The sequence below is a fragment of the Zea mays genome, chromosome 10, assembly GCF_902167145.1.
Source record: "Zea mays cultivar B73 chromosome 10, Zm-B73-REFERENCE-NAM-5.0, whole genome shotgun sequence".
Classification (NCBI taxonomy): Eukaryota; Viridiplantae; Streptophyta; class Magnoliopsida; order Poales; family Poaceae; genus Zea; species Zea mays.
Genome location: NC_050105.1, coordinates 62490699 through 62509673, shown reverse-complemented (window position 1 = coordinate 62509673; position 18975 = coordinate 62490699). Strand labels below are relative to the sequence as shown.

Here is an 18975-nt window from a genome sequence, read left to right as displayed (position 1 = left end):
TCTTGTTGGGATACTCCTTGCGTCCCTTCATGGAGGTCTTGAAGCACTTGATTATAAGCGCCATTTCATCCTTGTTGAGTCCGGCAGCCTCCATTTGTGCTACCTTGCTAGGTAGCGCCTCCTTGCTGCTGGTTGCTTTGAGAGCAATGGGCTACGGCTCGTAGAGAGGAAGTGGTCCGTTTAAAGCATCGTCCACATACCTCGCTTCTTTCACCATCATGTGCCCGCTCACGAATTTTCCATGAATTTCCTCGGGCGTCGTCTTGGTGTACCTGGGGTTCTCACGAATAAGATTTACAAGATAAGGATCAATAACGGTAAATGACCTTAGCATGAGTCGAACGATGTTATGATCCGTCCATCTTGTACTCCCATAGCTTCGAATCTTGTTGACAAGGGTCTTCAACCTTTTGTAAGTTTGAGTTGGCTCTTCTCCCCTTATCATGGCGAACCTCCCTAGCTCGCCTTCCACCAGTTCCATCTTGGTAATCATGGTGGCATCATTATCCTCGTGAGAGATCTTGAGGGTATCCCATATTTGCTTGGCATTGTCCAAGCCGCTTACTTTATTGTATTCATCCCTGCATAGAGATGCTAGCAAAACAGTAGTGGCTTAGGCATTTTTATGTATTTGCTCATTAATAAATACAGGATTGTCAGTGCTATCGAAATGCATTCCATTTTCAATAATTTCCCAAATACTAGGATGGAGGGAAAATAAGTGACTACGCATTTTATGACTCCAAAATGAATAGTCCTCTCCATCAAAGTGTGGGGGTTTCCCAAGTGGAATTGATAGTAAATCGGCATTCGAATTATAAAGGATGCGAGAATGATCAAAAGAATAGTTTTGATTAAACGTTTTCTTTTTCGATGAAGAGCCTTCGTCGTCGTCATCCCTTGGTGAAGAAGAGGAGGTGTCACTGTCGTAGTAGATGATCTTCTTTATGTGCCTCTTCTTCTTTCCATCCCTCTTCTTGTGACTCAAGCTAGAGTCAGTGGGTTTGTCATCTTTTGGCTCGTTGACGTAGAGAGTCTCCTTCTCCTTGTCGTTGATCAACATCCCCTTGCCTTTAGGATCCATCTCTTCGGGTGGTTAGTCCCTTAATGAAGAGTACGGCTCTAATACCAATTGAGAGCACCTAGAGGGGGGTGGATAGGTGATCCTATAAAAATCAACTTTAAATGCCACAAACTTGGTTTATGTAATGTTAGTGAAATCAAACCAAGGTGTTGTGATGAGAGAGAGAGAGAAAGAGGTGACTTCTTCACTTAATTGCTCTTCACAAAGTGAGTATTAAACTTAGAGCACTTATCAAGTGAGTAGAAGATTGCACAAGAATAGCAACAAGTGACACAACGATTTTTATCCCGTGGTTCGGCCAAGTAGAACACTTGCCTACTTGCACGTTGTGGCGTCCCAATGGATGAGGGTTGCACTCAACCCCTTTCAAGCGATCCAATGATCCACTTGAATACCACGACTTTCTTCCTTAGCAGATGTTTCCCTTTGCGAGGAATCTTCACAAGTTGGAGTCTCTCACCCTTACAATATTGATCTCAATGAAAACCACAAGAGTAAGGGAGGGAAAGAAACACACTCAAAAGCTAGAGTCACAGCAAAGTCACGCACACAAGTCAAGACATGAGCACACAAAATCACAACGCAACGAGTTCGCAACTCGACAAGTGCTCAAATCTCAATCACAATGATCTAGATGCGTGCTTGCGGAGTCTAGGCGTCTTAGTATGTTCAATAGAGGCTTGGTGTACTGCTCCATACGCCTAGGGGTCCCTTTTATAGCCCTAAGGCAGCTGGGAGCCGTTGGATCTCCATTTGGTAGGCAATTCTCGTTTGGCGCACCAGACAGTCCGGTGCACCACTGGACATGAACAGTGCCTGATTTCTTTCCTTCCCTAGCGAAGCCGACCGTTGAGCCCTCGGTCCACTTGGCACACCGGACACTGTCCGGTGCGGCCTAGTGACTGTTGGTTGTGGCCACGCGTCGCCCGTTGATTGCGCTGCCAACCGTTGGCGTGGGCGTTGTTGGCTCACCAGACAGTCCGGTGAATTTTAGTCACGACGTCCTTGGAGATTTCCCGAGAGCAGCGAGTTCGTCACTGAACAGCATGTGCACCGGACAGTGTCCGATGCACCCGCAATTGGTGCTTCACTCACTGTTTCAGCTATACTCCTTTTGCTCCTTTTGATCTTGACTTAATAGAGTTCCTGGAACTTAGACAAGCATGTCTAGAACTTACCTTGATTCTTGATTTGCATCTCTTTAACATTTAGTGCACACCACCTTAAACATAATATGTGTTGGGCATCTAATCACCAAAACACTTATAGAAATTGTCCAAGGACACATTTCCCTTTCATATTACATATGTTCGAAGTGTAATATGTTAATATAATCTTTATTTACACTTTTATGCATTGTTCTTTTGATATATTACACTTGTGACGTCAACATATGTGTGGAAATAGATCCTGGCACACATATGTTATGCATTCGGTTTGCCCTTTAAATCGGGTGTGACAGCACGACACTGGGACAGAGGCAACAGAGGGCACGGTCCGCAGCGGAGCAGCTCGACGGTGGCGCAGCTCAACTCCGGCGAGCGATTGCATGGACAACAGGCAGTAAATGGGAAATTAAGGGCATGGGTGGGTTGGTTACCTCGAGAGACGGCTCTGGAGCGCTTGAGCAACGACGAGGACACCGCGAGGGCCCTGGTCAACGGCGGCGGAGACTCGGTTGCGTAGCAAGAAGTCCGGTGAGCGCGAACCAAGGGAAATAGAGGGACTGGGGGCAAACCAGAGGGTGTCTCGTGTTGTTGGCGAGGAGGCGGAGCTCACCGGGGCAATGGACGCGACAGGAGCTCGACGGTGGCCACGGAACAGACGACGGAGGACGGTGGTCCTCCACAGGTGCACGCGCAGTGCGAGAGAGAGGTGCGAGGGGGTCTGCTGGCGGCGCTACTGAGCGAGGGGAGTGAGCGAGTGGGTGCGGGCTCAAAAGGAGGTCGGGCGCGTGGGGGAGTGGCCGGGAAACGCGCGACGTGGGCGCGTCCACGGCAAAGTGCACGGGCGAGAGGTTAGGGAAGGGGAGGAGACTGACAGGTAGGGTCCGCGAGCCAGCGAGAGTGAACATGTGAACGAGCGGTCAGCGCTGACAGGACAGACTCATCGGACAGAGAGAGGGAGCGAGCGCGCGAAGAAACCAACGCCGACAATCTGGCCCCACTGGGCAGCGGGAGGGAGAGAGGGAGAGAGCGCGGACGCGGGCCGTCGCTGACTGGTGGGACCCACCTGTCAGGCGAAGCGGGCACGCGCGCGGCCTGGCTGGGCTAGGCTGGAGTGGAGTGGGCCAAATTCTGTTTTCTTTTTCCAAGGAATTTCTAAATGCTTTTCTTTTTATTTTCTCTATGGATTTAAAATCAAATTCAAACCAAATTCAAATTCAAACAATTTCAAACATGTGCATCAAATAAAAGAATAATTTAGGCTCAGCATGATGCAACATTTTATGACTCACATTGGTTTTGATATAATAAATAAATAGTTAATCCCTCACCTAATTGACATAATTCTAATAAAAAAGAGAGAAGAAGTCTAGATAGAGAGAAACAAGAGGTAACACCAGAATTTGGTAGGCATTAGAGAAGAAATTTTATACCCCAAATTCAGGGTGTTACACAAATGCTATATTTTGAGGAAAGGTAGTCGGCTCTCTAAATTTGAGAAGAAATGTGATTATTGAGGAATCATATGATGTTGAGTTTCATGAAACAAATGGGTCTCAAGATGAAGTTGACAATCTTAATGATGTTAGTGGAATACAATTGAGGAATGCTATTCGTGAAATTAAACTAAAAGAAGATGATGATTATAACATGGTTATTATTCCATTCTCTTCAACTTTAAATAAGGAAATTCACCAAAGTCAACAAAGTAATGAAGTTGAGGATGCTCATGACCATGGTACATCAAGTCATTTGGTCCCTCCTCAAGCTTCAACAAGTAACTCTCAAATTGTATCAAGGATTCATCATTCTATTGAAAAAGATCGCCCGGTTGATCACATTGTAGGTGACATTAGTAAGGGTGTTCAAACTCACACTCATATTACTTCATTTTGTGAACATTTCTCTTGTGTATCTTATATTGAACCTAACCATGTAGACGAAAGTGAGAAGAGATCTGACTCACCGACATCCACATCAAGAGAAACAGACGAAGCAGCTCAAGCAGAACTAGAAACGGAAGCCGAAGCAGCATCTTCTTCCTTTTTCCATACAGAGAAAGCTTATAAGGCCTTTATTTTCTTTCTTTTATTTTACTTTACCTTTTCCTTAGAAGAAATTGGAAGAAAACTGTAGCGAAACGGTTGAACCTTAGCAAAGTATTTTTGGTTCATTACAACCTGATCCTATTCGGAATCGGAGAATAGGAACGAAGTAGCTCGCCTAAAGAGGAACTACAATGATTCTTTACTTCGATCAAGAAAGAGCTTTCTCAATAGAGTTGCTTACTACGAAAAGAAAGATGCCCCACTAGTCTGATTAGATGAATCACTAACCCTTACTCTCAGTCACTGATTCAAGAACGAATACCGAGACAGTCGTTCCCTTGCCGGTCTACTGCCTGATGGCTTTACATCGCTAAAGAATCTGTAATGGACATTGATGTTGATTGGGTGAATGCAATGCATGAGGAATTGAATAACTTCACCAGAAATGAAGTTTGTGAACTTGTTGAGAGACCCAAGAATCATAATGTTATTGTACCAAATGGGTGTTTCGCAACAAGGATAATGAAGATGGATTGGTAGTAAGGAACAAGACAAGATTAGTGGCACAAGGATATACTCAAATAGAAGGGTTGGATTTTGGTGAGACATTTGTGCCCATGGCAAGATTGGAAGCCATCTAGATTCTTCTTGCTTATGCTTGTGCTCACAATATCAAATTCTACCATATGGGTGTAAAGAGTGTGTTCCTTAATGTTAAGAATCAAGTGTATGTGGAGCAACCTCCCGGTTCAAGGACCCAAAAAGCCTAACCACGTGTACAAGCTTTCTAAAGCTCTCTATGGGCTTAAGTAAGCTCCACGCGCTTGGTAAGAGAGGCTTAGGGATTTCTTGCTTTCCAAAGACTTCAAAATTGGGAAGGTTGACACTACCTTGTTCATTATGAAAATTAGTAAAGATTTGTTTGTTTCTCAAATTTATGTTGATCATATCATTTTTGGATCAACTAATGAGTTGTTTTGCTCGGACAATACTAACGCAAAGTGGTGGGTTGTTCGGCCTTGGAGGGCAGACAGTCCACCCATGTAAAGTCACTTGGTTAGTGCTGGAGTGTGTTAAGTTGTCATGTCTCATACCATCTGGCAGGGGTCGACGGACTGTCCGAACCTGTCGTTTTCTAACAACTCTGATAGGATTCAAACGAATTTATAACCGTTACTGGTAAGGTGGACTGTTCGGCTAGAGGGCGCAGACCATCCGTATGTGCGCAGAAGATGTGTTATGTAAGGAAAATGGACCTCGGCCCATTTGAATAAACGATTTTGGTGTCTGATGATCAAGATAACCTATGGATAACGTGTTTGCTAGTGTTTGTGTTTGTAATTCACAAGATGCTAAAGAGACTTGGACTAAGGTATTGAGCAAGCAACACCTCAAATGAAGATAATATGAAGACCATAAGTGAAGATCAACAAGTATCAAGCAAAGTCCAAGACATGAAGAAAGTGTTGCCACTGGCGGACTGTCCGGTGCACCAGGGAATTGTAGCCCAATGGCTAGTTCCTGGTGGCACTGTGGAGGGGATCCACCGGACTATTCGGTGAGACACCGGACTGTTCGGTGCAAGGCTGCACATGGCAACGGTCACCTGCCAACGTTAGATCCAACAGCTAGTGGTGCACCGGACAAGACACCGGATTGTCCGGTGCCTACCACCGGATTGTTCGGTGTGCCATAGAGAAGCAACAACTTTTCTCCAATGGGTAGGCCTATATATACTTCACCCAACTGGCCATTTGAAGGTATGGGAGCCCAAGCAACATACCAACACATGTAATAGACATTTCCAAATGCTCAAACACCCAAGTGCTCAATAGAATCACTCAGTGATTAGCATAGGTGCTTTGCGAAGTGCTTAGGTTATTCCTAGTAAGTTGAATGAGTTTAGAAAACCCCACAATACCCCTCGTCTCTTGTGTGAGCCGTTGTAATTGTACCAAGTGGGGCGTGAGTCTTGCGAGCTCATGAACACCGAGTTTGTGTCATGGCCACCACTGTGTACCGAAGGGAACAAGGCCCGCGGCGTTTCGGCCGAAAGCTCGATAGTGGAGACGACGAGGAGCGTCTGAGAGAAGCTGGAAGCGGAGCACCACTTGCGCGTGGAGAAGGCGTGCGGCTCTCTACGGAGTTACTCGACCTTGGTGCTTGGCCCTCGCGTGGGCTACTCTTTGCATAGCGGCACCAATGAGGATTAGTCAGAACCTTGCGTGGTTTCGGATACCTCGGTAAAAATACAGGCGTCGTCCACGGGAGTTTGTATCTCTACCCTTGCTCTTTACCTTCCGCATTTACATTAAGTACTTAAGTTTCAGTCTCTCCTTTCTAGTTAGAATATTTTGGATTGGAACTTAGGTTTTACGGTAGAGATAACAACACATAGACTAAACCTAGTATACACATTCTAGATTGTTTATTTGCATAGGTTTTGTCTAGGGATTTATTTGTGGCCTAGTTTAGAGAGAGTTTTTAGAAGTTCTAATTCACCCCATCTTAGGTGTCACCGTTTCCTACATGCTACTTGCACATATCGGCTAGAAATGTTTGGGTCTTATAAATAGGTGGTGCTCGTGTGTGAGAGCTCTCTTAGCCATTTCTAGCAGGCATTGATCATATTTGTTATCTTCCTACCCACAAACACACCCACACATTGCTTGAGATTGCATCCTTGTGAGTTATTAGGGGGTTTCTACTGCATTTGCATCATTTGGTGATCTTGAGGCACTAGGTGGTACACCAAGCAAGCGTCATCGACTTGTTACTCTTGGAGGTTGTCGCATTCTAGATGGTGTCTTCGTCGAGCTCTCCGTGAAGATTGTGGAGGAGCCGTGGTGGTGATTATGGGAGGTTCACGCCTACCTCACTAGTGCGGTAAAGGCGACGCTAGTGGAACTGAGGTATTGAGTGATTCCTTGTCCCTTAGCTCAAAGACCAAGTCGTGTCTTGATAGAGAAGCAAGTGTGAACTTGGAGTGCACCTCAACCGAGGTATAGAGGGTGGTCGGCAAATCCTGATACCACGGGAAAAAATCTGGTGTCTCTCTATTTCCCTAGTACTTGTTTTCCTTGCAATTGATTGTGAATTAGTATTCATTTCTTGCATTGCTATTGTTGTCTCCTATAAGTTCCTTACTTGTTGTAGATAGAAAATTTATATTTCTTATCGTATTGATTAAATTTTTCTAGTGTCTTTGATTTTAGTCATTATTCATCCCCCTCTAGTCGATGTCCTAGATCCTACACTAGGGCATCTTCATTTCGATGTGGCTCTGAGAAATTGAAGCTTTTATGTCCCTTCGTTTAGTTAGCTCTAAATTTTCTTCCAGTTAGTGAGGCTATCTACAGCAGATCACCTATTTCATTCCCTTTTCAAACTTCACTCTACAAATAGTGTCAAGCAGTGTCATCTATAGTTCCGCGTACCGCGTCCCCTATTTTATACCACCCGCTGGAGACAATCTGATACATCTAGCACTTGCTGGTGGCATCCAAGGTGGAGTTGTTTATTAGTACTAGTTTGAAGTATTTTACCTATAATAATATTAACGGAATATGCTTCTCTATAATTTATACATCTATATAACTCATCAGTTTCAACTTTGTAAAACTCATCCAACCAAATCACCCCAACACTCATAATCTCGCATAAATCCACCAAAAAAATACAACCACACATAACACACACTGAAAACCAACCGTTCAAATTATAACTCTTCTATTTATTACTCACTCAAATCCTATAGTCAATGTTATTTGGATCATACTTCCTCCCGCATCCATCACACATGCCTCCCCCTCCACTCGTGACCCCACCGCCCCCTCCCCTTCTCTCTCTAGGATCGTAGCATCTGTATAGGTATATAGACTATTAGTACTTACAAGTGAGTAACTTATCTAAAACAATATTTTACTCATTTCTATTTTCTTATTTTCTATCTCTTGGAAGGATATTTCTAACATTTATGCTCATGGTAGATTCCAATTCCTTTTCACCTAACCCTCCCAGCCCCCCTCTCTACTTCATTCAACTTAAGTTTATTAAAAGTATTTATATTAAGTTTGTTTTATAATTTTTAATTGAAACAAAAAACATTTTTTGTTAAAATATATATATAATCAAAATAGCTAAAATTAAACAACAAATTAAAGAAGACATGGAAGAACAAAAATATAAAATGTTTTATATCTTTGTTTTTACGAGTCATGTCTTCTTTAAAATTTTATTTTATTATATTTTCAATTTTTAGCTATTTTGTTTTTAAAATTTTAATAAAAACATTTCCATGATTTCAATTAAAATTTGTAAAACAAACTTAACGTAAACACTTTTAATATTCATCCTACCTTAACCTGAATGTAGAGTGGGCTGCAAGAGTTAGGTTAGTTTGAATCTAGTGTGAACAGTAAGGATAAAAATATGTTTTCAAACGGTAAAAATAATATAGAAATAAAAAACAGGTGAAATAAGGCTGAAATGTTTATTTAAAGAAGTTTCTAACTTATAAATATTCTTATATGAAGGAGTCACTAAAACGAGTACTATATTTTGGCCACGACAAAAGCACAATACCTCCTTTTTCCTCTGAGGACAGATTTGCTCATTTGCATGATTGTGTCGCCAACTAAAACACTAGATAATCTGATAATGATCTTTTTTTCACTGAAAAACAGTGCTTTGTAGACTGTAGTGTTATTTATTACCTTAATGAACTTCCCGTGTGTCAATCTTTCGTGGATAAGCCAAGGTTTTGTAAATGGTTGTCTATTTTCAGTAACTTACTTATACATATACTCATATTTAAACTACATTCTATACTCATATTCAAACTACATTCTATAAACATCTAGATAGAACTCCGACTACTTGGAAATTTGGCCTAAAAACAAACTAGTACTCATCGTTTAGGTCTACAACAAATCTATACATCTTGCAACCTAATTTAATGAATTCAATGCATTAAAAGATATTTTGTTTATTTTCTACTCATGTATTGAATCAGTGAAAATTACGTGTGGTACCAAATTACATACAATATTATGTCAAAAAATTTGTGCTCGACTATCTTAAGTTCAACTCCAGAGTCCGCCATTGTCTATAAACTCTTGTCTATAAACTCTACAATGTAGAGTACAAAACTGTGTTTTTGGTAACCATATGGACGAATTATTGTACACCGCACTCATGGTCACCTAAAATAATGTTTTGCACTGTATATTATACTATTTATATATGTATAGTGTATTTAAATATGGGTATAAATAAGATGCAGAAGATAGTATTATCCTTTAGAATAATATTTTTTGCCATGTTTTCTTTAATTTTTATTTTTTTTCAAAATTCTAGCTATTTCAAATTTTTAAAATTTAACAAACAATGTTTTCATGTTTTCAATTAGAATTTGCATAATAAATTTGACATAAACACTTCTAATATCCATCCTAACTTAAGCTGAATGGTGTAGGGAGAGGATTGGAAGGTTTGGTTAAAAGGAGTTGAATTATAGTATGAACTAAAGAAATCATTTTAAGCGGTAGAAAATGAGGGGGAAATAGAATCAGCATCTATTTCGCACAAACCTATTACAGTTGCAATGATAGCAAGCGGTACCAAAACAGAAGGTACTAATGCCGCGGTTCAACACAGGTACATAAAAAATATAACACCATTTGAAAACTATACATCTTTTGGATAAGAGTATAGGGAAAGCACTTCCATGATTCTTACCAATACACATGCAGAACAGCAGTAGATTTATACCATTCAAAAATGCGAGATAAAACACACCAAATAGGATCCCACTGCAACAGATGCACATCTCATAATTCCCAATGACTGCGTCAATTAGTTATGGGCACCAAAAGGATGTCCACCGAAAAGAAAAAAAAACATGGCATTCTACTGTGCTACAAAATTTCAACACCATGCTCATTGTCTACTGTGCGATGCGACCAGAAGAGCTGTTGCCGCATCAACAAACTCTACTACAATTTGTTAACAGGCATAATAACACTGCAACTTTTTACACTTGATGGTGCCATAGTTTCTTGTGAAGTGCACATATGAAGGATGGAGTGGATTTAGTTTGATAGAGGGCTTAAGAGATTTTTACGGAGGGGGGCTTGAATAAGATTATGGAATATGGATGCTTCTGAATAATGTATGGCTATAATCCAGGTTCCGAAAGAACTTATTAATATATGGTTCCACAGTAGAATTAATTACTGCAGAAAAACATGAAACTCTTTGGAACCCAATAACCAAAGAATTAGACGATTACTGACAGGACAAAGCACAATGGGTGAACCAGTCACAGACTGAGCAGGAAGAAGCCCCATCCAAGCTGGTAGTAGCATAGGCAGGGCTACAACAAAGATAAGATAGTTTTTCAGACAACTGAAACGTTAGAATAGTTTTCTAGACGCCCACCAATCATGATCACAAAACACTTGCAGAATGCTAAAAAATTGATCTGCATATTGTGATCCAAGAACGTGACTAAGCTTATGTACATGGTTGCTCCTAAAAGTCTAGGCCTCTAGGGTTTTCAGGCAAGTTTACAAAGAACTTATGGTTCCTCAGCAGAGTTAGCAGAAAAACAAGCAACTCTTTGGAACCGATGATGAAAGAGTAAGGTAATGACATGACAAAGATATAAGAACCGAACTACCGAAGCAAGCAATGGGTGAACTAGTCAGATTGACAAGGAACAAGATCCTCTCTAAGGTCACAGCTAGCAGCATAGGCAGAGTAGAGATACAAAAACTCAATAAGCACCAAATGAATCAGCCAACAGCATTCACTGGGAATTCCAAAGAGTGTTTGAAACACAGGAATCTCAAGGAGTTTTGGACAAGCCTTTCGTGAAAGGTTCATTCTCGCATTCCAAATTCCAAATAGGGCATTGGTACTACTAACCTAATGAATCAGATAGCAGTCTGATGGGATGAAATTATAAGAGCTACACTAAGCAGAAAGTGAATCAGACGTTGAGGTTGAGAAACAGGCCCCTCTACTGTAGTTGTGAAGGAATAATCAACTCAGTATTGGCAGGACAATAGAAAGAGATATCAGTAAGCAGCAACTGGTCCAGTCATTGAGATAATTTAGAGTAAGACACGCGAATTATGATAAGTATGCCAACATAAATAGGTAACAGTTGAAGATCTAAGGAACATAGAGTGCCTTGTCTACCACTGGAGTACACCTTGCTCAGATATGCCCAGTATTCATTGGGAACTCGGACAGGTGGGAGAAAACACTACGTTTGATGTTCACAAACCCAGGGAAACTATGGATAGCAGAAGTCAAAAGAGATCAAATTGATGAAATGGTGTTCTCAGACCACAGAAGGAATCTTAGGTAGACATTATGAAAGCTTTGATCAAATTCTCAGCCGAATGCCTCTGTTCAGAGGTTCCAGATATGTAAGCAATATGCTCATGACGAGAGGATTTTGGTTCAATAATTTCAATGTGAGCTCCAGAAATCTGCAACATCCATACAATTATTAAACATTATTACATTAAAATGTAATAAAAAATGTAACATCCATAGAATTATTATACATCATTACATTAAAATGTAATAAAAATGGATCATACACAAATTGAGAGGCTGACAAAATCTTGTGAAAGCTCCACTTTTAATAGATGTCAGGGTATTCCCAATTTTTCTTGGTAAGATAACTTACACAAGAATAGAGGGTTTGCCAAAAGGAACACTAATACAAATGTAATAAAAAGTGGATCTTACACAAATTGAGGGTTGACAGGTTGACCTGATACAACCACAAATGTGAGGGTATTGCCAATTTTTCTTGTGAACTGGTCCTTTTTAATAGTATGTCATTTCAGAATTTTGTTGGATAATGAACATGTGGTTCTTGCATACTAATCCTTCTAAAACTACATTATTTCATAACTTAGTTGTAGGTCTGTCAGCGTCCTACTCCTATACATGCATTATGTGTGCTTTTCTATTTCAATAAAGTGCAAAAGAATGAGATAACCTTTATTACTAAAAAAACTCGGACATTTCAACGGAGCAGGTAACATGATATCATGTAAAACTAATAATCCAAACTAAATTTACAAGGTAACCCGTGCAAAGTTTCAGGCAAGCAAAGGAATTTGTTTTCTTCACCTGACGCTCTAGATGGCGAACACAAACCAAAAGTTAGGAGAAAGTAAATATGCTTAATGCAGGGCAACTAGAGCATGATTGTCATCTATAATAAGACCACGATTTAAGTTGTAACGCGTTTTCATTCTAAGAGTAAGCAACAATGAAACAGATACATATTAATAAAAACTCACCTTTCTAATGTTGTCCAAGTTTGTGCCATGTTTTCCCATTACTTTTGAGATGCCACTAGCAGGTACAGTCATTTCCAAACGTGGTACATGTCTGACAATTGATATTTAGCAAAAAAAAAGTATTGTAATTGCAAGTATCAAACTGAATAGAGAGCAATAACTAAAAGGAAGACTAACATTGTAGAATAAGAACAAGATTTATTGCAAGTTCAGTTGAAACATACTCTTCATATGCCTTTGATGCATAGGATGGAAGTCCTCCATAGCCATCATCCGTGACCTGGTCGAGGATGTCAACAATTAAGATGAGAATGAATTCATAGATATCAAGGAATGCCTAAAACCAAAGGAGGAAAAGGGAAAACTGATGCAAAATCACAAAGCATACCTGCATGGAACTATACCCATACGAACTGGTACGAGGGAATACTTCCAGAGCTCGCTCAGGTTCACCTCTTCTATCATAGCCCAAGGGGGCAATTTGTTGGTTGTGAGGTAATAATGCAGGCAAAGGAAGACTGCTTCCATATAAGGAATCAGAGGCAGCAACAGTTAGTTGGCCATCCCTGTCAGAATTTTGGCTTTCAACACTCTCTTTCAGAACGGCTTCCCTAAGTCTTAAAATTATCTGAACAAGAGCATCACGCAGCTTGTCTGCTTCTCCAGATACCTACACACATTAACCATTTGACATTTGACTATTTGAGAGATCTTGCTACCAAGGCTATTTAAAATTTTAAACTGATAACACAAATGAGAACTCTTACCTCAACAAGTTCATCACTGGAAGATGCTCTCCGGGGCTTATCGCCCTTCGAAATGAGGATGTTTGCCTTAGTCTTCTTCCTCATGTCATTGACTATTGAACCACCCCTGCCAATAAGACAGCCTATAACCTTATTTGGCACAAGAAGGCGAAGATTCATTCTATCATCCTCAGAATCATTGATCTTGGCTTGAAGCAGCAAAACAGCTTCCACAGCGGCAGACTTAACATCATCGGTGGACTGAAAATGAAGGCACAACCTAAAATTGAGTAGACGACAGGATACTGAAAAGAGAGCAAAACCTAGCTGAGGATGTTTGGTCTGACCTCAGTGGATATAATGGTAATGATACTTTCCTCCTTGTCATTCTTTGCATCATCAACATCTATCCTTGCACCACTCTCTTGCCTTATATTCTTTATGGTAGCCCCACCTCTTCCAATAACCAAGCCAATTTTTCCACCAGGGCATAAAACACGAAACTCAAGTTCTCCTGAACATTTTGGGGCACTATAAGTAGGAATAACTGGAAGAATAGATTGATAAATAGGCAGCCGACCATGATCATCGGCAGGTACAGCAAGTTCGGGAACATGACGTGTTGACCCTAAGACAGACATGCTTGGATGTACAGAAGGTATAGCAGCATCTGGGGCCGAGTAAAAGTTACTAGCAGGATAGACAGGAAGTTCTGAAGGGATTATAATGCTTGGAGTAGGATCAGGAATTGAAGTTTCAAGAGGAATGTTCTCTTTTGATGGGTGCTTGTAAATGATGGTTGATACTCCAAACAGTGCTTTTTTAACAGCTTCAGCACCACCAGTTATCTGTTTACCATAAATAATTAGCAGAACATATATGACAACAGATGAAAGATATTATAGAACATAGAAGAATTTAGAAGGTGGCGGATTGGAATTTTAATCATGATACATTTAAGTGTGAACAACAAACAAAATCATACTTCCGTAAATAGAGGACAGGTGAAATATGTATGCGTTTGGAAACATATAGCTTAAAACTTGCATTTTTGTCAAAAAAAAAGAAAATCTGAAGCACTGTGCTAGGATATTGCAACTTCAGAAACAAACAGCTGTTCCTGTACCATGATGATAAAAAATAAGCACAATATATGGTACAGTTGTAATACAAAAACATTAGTTGAGAACCAAACAAGTTACTGCAAATATATAATATCCTACAACTCTTTAATAATAATTATCCATTAGTAGGGAAACACCAATTGATTTACCAAACAATGAGATGCCAGAGAATTTACCTGAACAAAATTATCAAAACTCATAGCACATGAATGTGTAGGGTCACTTGGATCTTTTGGGCTCACTTTAATGAATGCTCTTGATGTTGACCGAAGATGCTTGATGACAGCACCAGATTTTCCTATAACATTTGATGCCTGACTAGCTGGCACAAGAATGTTAGCTTCCTCTGTGCTCTTCTTATCAGAGTCTTTATGATTCTTATGTAATGTCTGCAGTGCATCAACAATTGCATTATGCACCCTAAGTAATGCATCTTGAGCTGCACAAACAGGCTCATTGTCATCACCCTCAGCATCAAGGTCTCTATGCTTGACGTAGCAATATACCAAGATAACCCTTTTGTCTGCACCGGGGTACGGGTCAACAACCTTGACTTTGGCACTTGTCTGATGCCTGATAGCATTTATCACATTGCCATGCTTTCCTATGACACTACCAATCAAACTGTCTGGACAGAGTATACGGTAAAGAACCAGCCCATCATTATTAGAGCTTTCCTGAGCACGGGGAAACGGCCTCTTGTGTTGGTCCTTCCTTTCTTCTCTTTCATATTCCCTGTGTTGGGAGGGACGCTTACCAGTCTGCTGCCTCATTGTTTAGTTAACTGTGCAAGGAAACAAACCATAAGATTCATACAAAGCTTTATACAGATGTAGGAGAAACATCTAGCTATCAACATTTTCTGAAAAAAGGCATCCAAAGTCCAACAAGAAAAGGTACAGTTGTACACAACATAACCACTGTGACCATAGCAAAAAAATATTGTAGGGAGATGGACAGACCTAGTGCTGCCTGCTCCCACATGAGTGGGCCTGGGGAAGAAATAACCAAGACAAGATATCACCAAAAAATAGATACAGCCAATTAGAATTTTATCAGCCAAGCTATAAATACAATAGCTCAACCAATCCATTTAACATATCAAAAGTAACTTGCAATATTTTCAAGTCGGACAACTTGCTGGTCGTTCTAGCTGACCGACTTTGGCGATTAATCGCGATTAATCACGATTAGTCGGACGACTTGGGCGATTAATCGTGATTGGTCCAAACCGACTTCGACGATTAATCGTGATTAATCGGACGACTTGAAAACATTGGTAACTGATGTATGATGTTTTACTTAGGCACCACAGAGAATAATCAAACAAGGCAGAATCACACATACCAACGACTCGGCACAATGCAGCCACAGGGGATGCAACATTTGTTATACTTACTAGAGCCCTCCAACCCAGTAACTAAACCAACAAGGCAACATGACAAGGAACTAGATTTGGAAGCAACAAATGACAACCAAACTAGGTTTGGTCATCGATGGCACAAATTAGAACAAGGAAGCACATGAAAGATAGTGCTACACAATGCAACCATCTGAGTGAGTACAACACAGGTCCCAACGGTTAAATCACCTAGATGGAAAGCTCATACATGCATGGTTGTTGTGCGTAAAATGGTTGTAGGTAACGCATTTCCGGCGCGAAACGGTTAGCTGGCTAGGTTTGGAACTGAATCGTCACAGTCAAGGATGGTACAGGACAAACCACTTGAATAGACCACAACATACACACAAGCCAGTAGGGCCTTTATGCATGAGCACAAAAGGAATGGGTCTGAGATGCTTGTGGACATCTTCACCAGAACAGGCAGCGGTCGGCCAGGCTACCAATTCTGGCTCTGGCACAGCACCGGAGGAAACCTACCCTAAACCTAGCCGGAGGAAACCTAGTCACTGCAGACGGCCAGAATTCAGCACATAGCACAGGACACTGGGACTTGTCAAGGAGGGCCCTGAGAGCTCGTATGGGTGCCGATAGCACAATCTGTCGTTGAGACGAACGAGAGGAAGAAAACCTAATCCACTCGGAGCACGGGTCACTGAGTAGACTGACCGAATCAGCAGCGCGCCGAGCACGCAAAGAAGGAATCCACGTCGGCCATCTCAGCGGAGGGGGCAAAACTCTCTTGGAATGGAAGAAAGAGGAATTCGGAATCGATTGAGAACGGGGCGACAGGACCAGCGCCGATAGTTTGGATAAGGGGACCAGACAAACAACCAATCGGCCCAAGAGAGGTATAGGGTTCGTTACCAAGGTGCACGGAAGGAATCTTTCGAACGTCCGCGCCCGGGCGGAGAGCGGCGGGGACGGGAGGATCCGGCAGAGGGACGCGGGGGAATGGAGGAGGGAGGGGCCGTCGCCGCTCGGCGGCGGTCCAGTCGTGGTCGTGGAGGTCTTGACGTGCAGCCGTGCAGGGGCGGCGGTCTTGGGTTTTTAGAGGATATAGGGGAGTTGGATGGACCGAGAACTGGACCAGTTCCAGCGTATGAAAACCTTGCATTTTCGGCCCATTAGCAGAGAGAGATTTGGCTGGATATATGGAATTGCAACTAGGGCTGAAACTACTCCTAAAGCTAATTCATAAGGTAAATAAGGTAGATCTACATTTGGGTTCAACTGTTGGATCATTCAATAATTGTATTCTTTATATATATATATATATATATATATATATATATATATATATAGGGAGGTTCATCTAATAAAATATCGCGAGATAGTAGGATAACCTCGCAAGAGATAAGGACTCCAGCCTAAATTAATCTGATTGTGGATCATCTGGGCTATCATGTCAGATCGTCCGAGGTCCAAACCGTTCGGACCATATTGTCAGACCGTCCAGTCGTCTAGGTGCCAGATTTTGTGCTCAACACATGCCCCTTCTCTTTTGGCAGAGTTTGGCGAGCAAAAAAACATGGGTGCCGTTTGGTTCATATATTTTTAATGTAATGGGTAACGGATAACGTTAAACCATGTTTGTTTTAATCCAACCGTAATCAGATACTACACTAAAATTTGATACCAGCCTATTCAAATTTGTTACCGCCAGTAATCGAGCCGAAACCGTTACCATTACCATTTGCGTTACATTTTTTGAACCAAACAGCATCCATTCCTTACATATTTTCTAGACATATAACTTGATGTGAGAACATCGACTTTCTAAGTATACTGCTACACAATAGGATAATACTTTTTTCAGGAAACAACCATTCAATGTTTTAGGTAACTTCTCTCCTAGCAATGTTTCCAACATGTATATATTACTAGAAATTATATGTACACCTTATAAGGCCCTTCCCAACATAGAAACCATTTGCCAAACTTGGGATCCTTAGTCTTCAATGGCAAGGTTGTCTTCCACAACAAAACTCCAACCTAAAATGATTTAGCCTTTAACTTTTTATTGTAAGCATTGGCAACTATAAGCTTGTATTTTTTTCAATCTTATTCAAAACCATCAATCTCTTATCGGTCAACTCATCAACATTATCCATCATTAAATCATGATACTCACCGACATCTAAATCATTTTGCCTAGAAATCCTAATAGCATTTAGATTTACTTCTATAGGCAAGATCACTTCATGTCCATATACAAGCTCAAAAGGAGAAACCTTAGTGGCACGATGTCTAAATATTCTATGAGCCTATAAAGACTTAGACAAAACTTTATGCCAATGCCTAAGATAATCAGATATCTTCTTTTTGATAAGGCTAACCAATGTCCTATTACTTGACTCGGCCTAACCATTGGTCTGAGCATAATATGGAGATGAATTAAATAATTTAATACTATATAATGCAACAAACTCACGTACCTCTTTGTATATAAAAAAGTCCATTGATCTATTGTCAAAATCTAGGAAATACTAAATCTATGAATGATATGTTCTGTATTGATCGATGGCCGGAGTTGATAAACCCCCTAGACGCTTGATCCTAGCCGTCCACCCTTGATCCGATGGCCCAGGTGTTCGGGTAATGGTTCGCGTGGTTTGTGGAACCAGAGTCGTTGATCCAAGATCTGGTGGCCAGAGCACCTCGCGCCCTCAGCGCGTCGTTGTCCCGTGGGCCCCGCGCGTCTCGCCCCACCCTGAGCCCCACCTGTCAGGCGTCCGCGTCTGCGCGCCCGCCCGCCAGTTCTAATCATGGTCGTCGGTCTAAGATCTAATGACTGAAAAGACCCAATACCCCTTAGATTTGCCATTTTGTAAAACGAACCCTCGGTTCCCGGGTAATAGAACATGGCGTCCCTGGTTTTTGCAGCCGAGCCCCTGAAATCATGCAGAGAGAACCTTGGGAATATATTTAATCACATAAATAGGTCTAGTTTAGGGTTTCAAATTTCAAAACTTGTTTATTTCATATCTTTTGCATATGAACTCCAAATTGGGTGGTTCAAATTGCAAAATGTTCATAATATTATTACCTATCTGTTTAAATTATAATCTTGCA

At 41.2% G+C, this 18975-nt stretch overlaps 1 protein-coding gene across 3 annotated transcripts; it reads right to left on the bottom strand.

The window, feature by feature from the left end:
• Positions 1-10103: 10103 nt before the first annotated feature.
• On the bottom strand, positions 10104-16929 carry LOC100384498 (RNA-binding KH domain-containing protein). Of its 3 annotated transcripts, none has more exons than XM_008664035.4 (8): positions 16570-16929; positions 14675-15282; positions 13722-14222; positions 13396-13635; positions 13017-13298; positions 12853-12908; positions 12629-12719; positions 10104-11800 (listed from the first exon to the last, which is right to left on the bottom strand). In XM_008664035.4, exons 2-8 carry the CDS (start codon positions 15269-15271, stop codon positions 11669-11671), a joined length of 1899 nt encoding a protein of 632 aa, XP_008662257.1. In that variant the 5' UTR covers positions 15272-15282; positions 16570-16929; the 3' UTR covers positions 10104-11668. The 3 variants fall into 3 exon arrangements, with proteins under 3 accessions (XP_008662257.1, XP_035819053.1, NP_001332849.1); XM_035963160.1 differs by having other exon boundaries at positions 15461-16921; NM_001345920.1 differs by having other exon boundaries at positions 11457-11800; positions 16768-16900.
• Positions 16930-18975: the final 2046 nt, after the last annotated feature.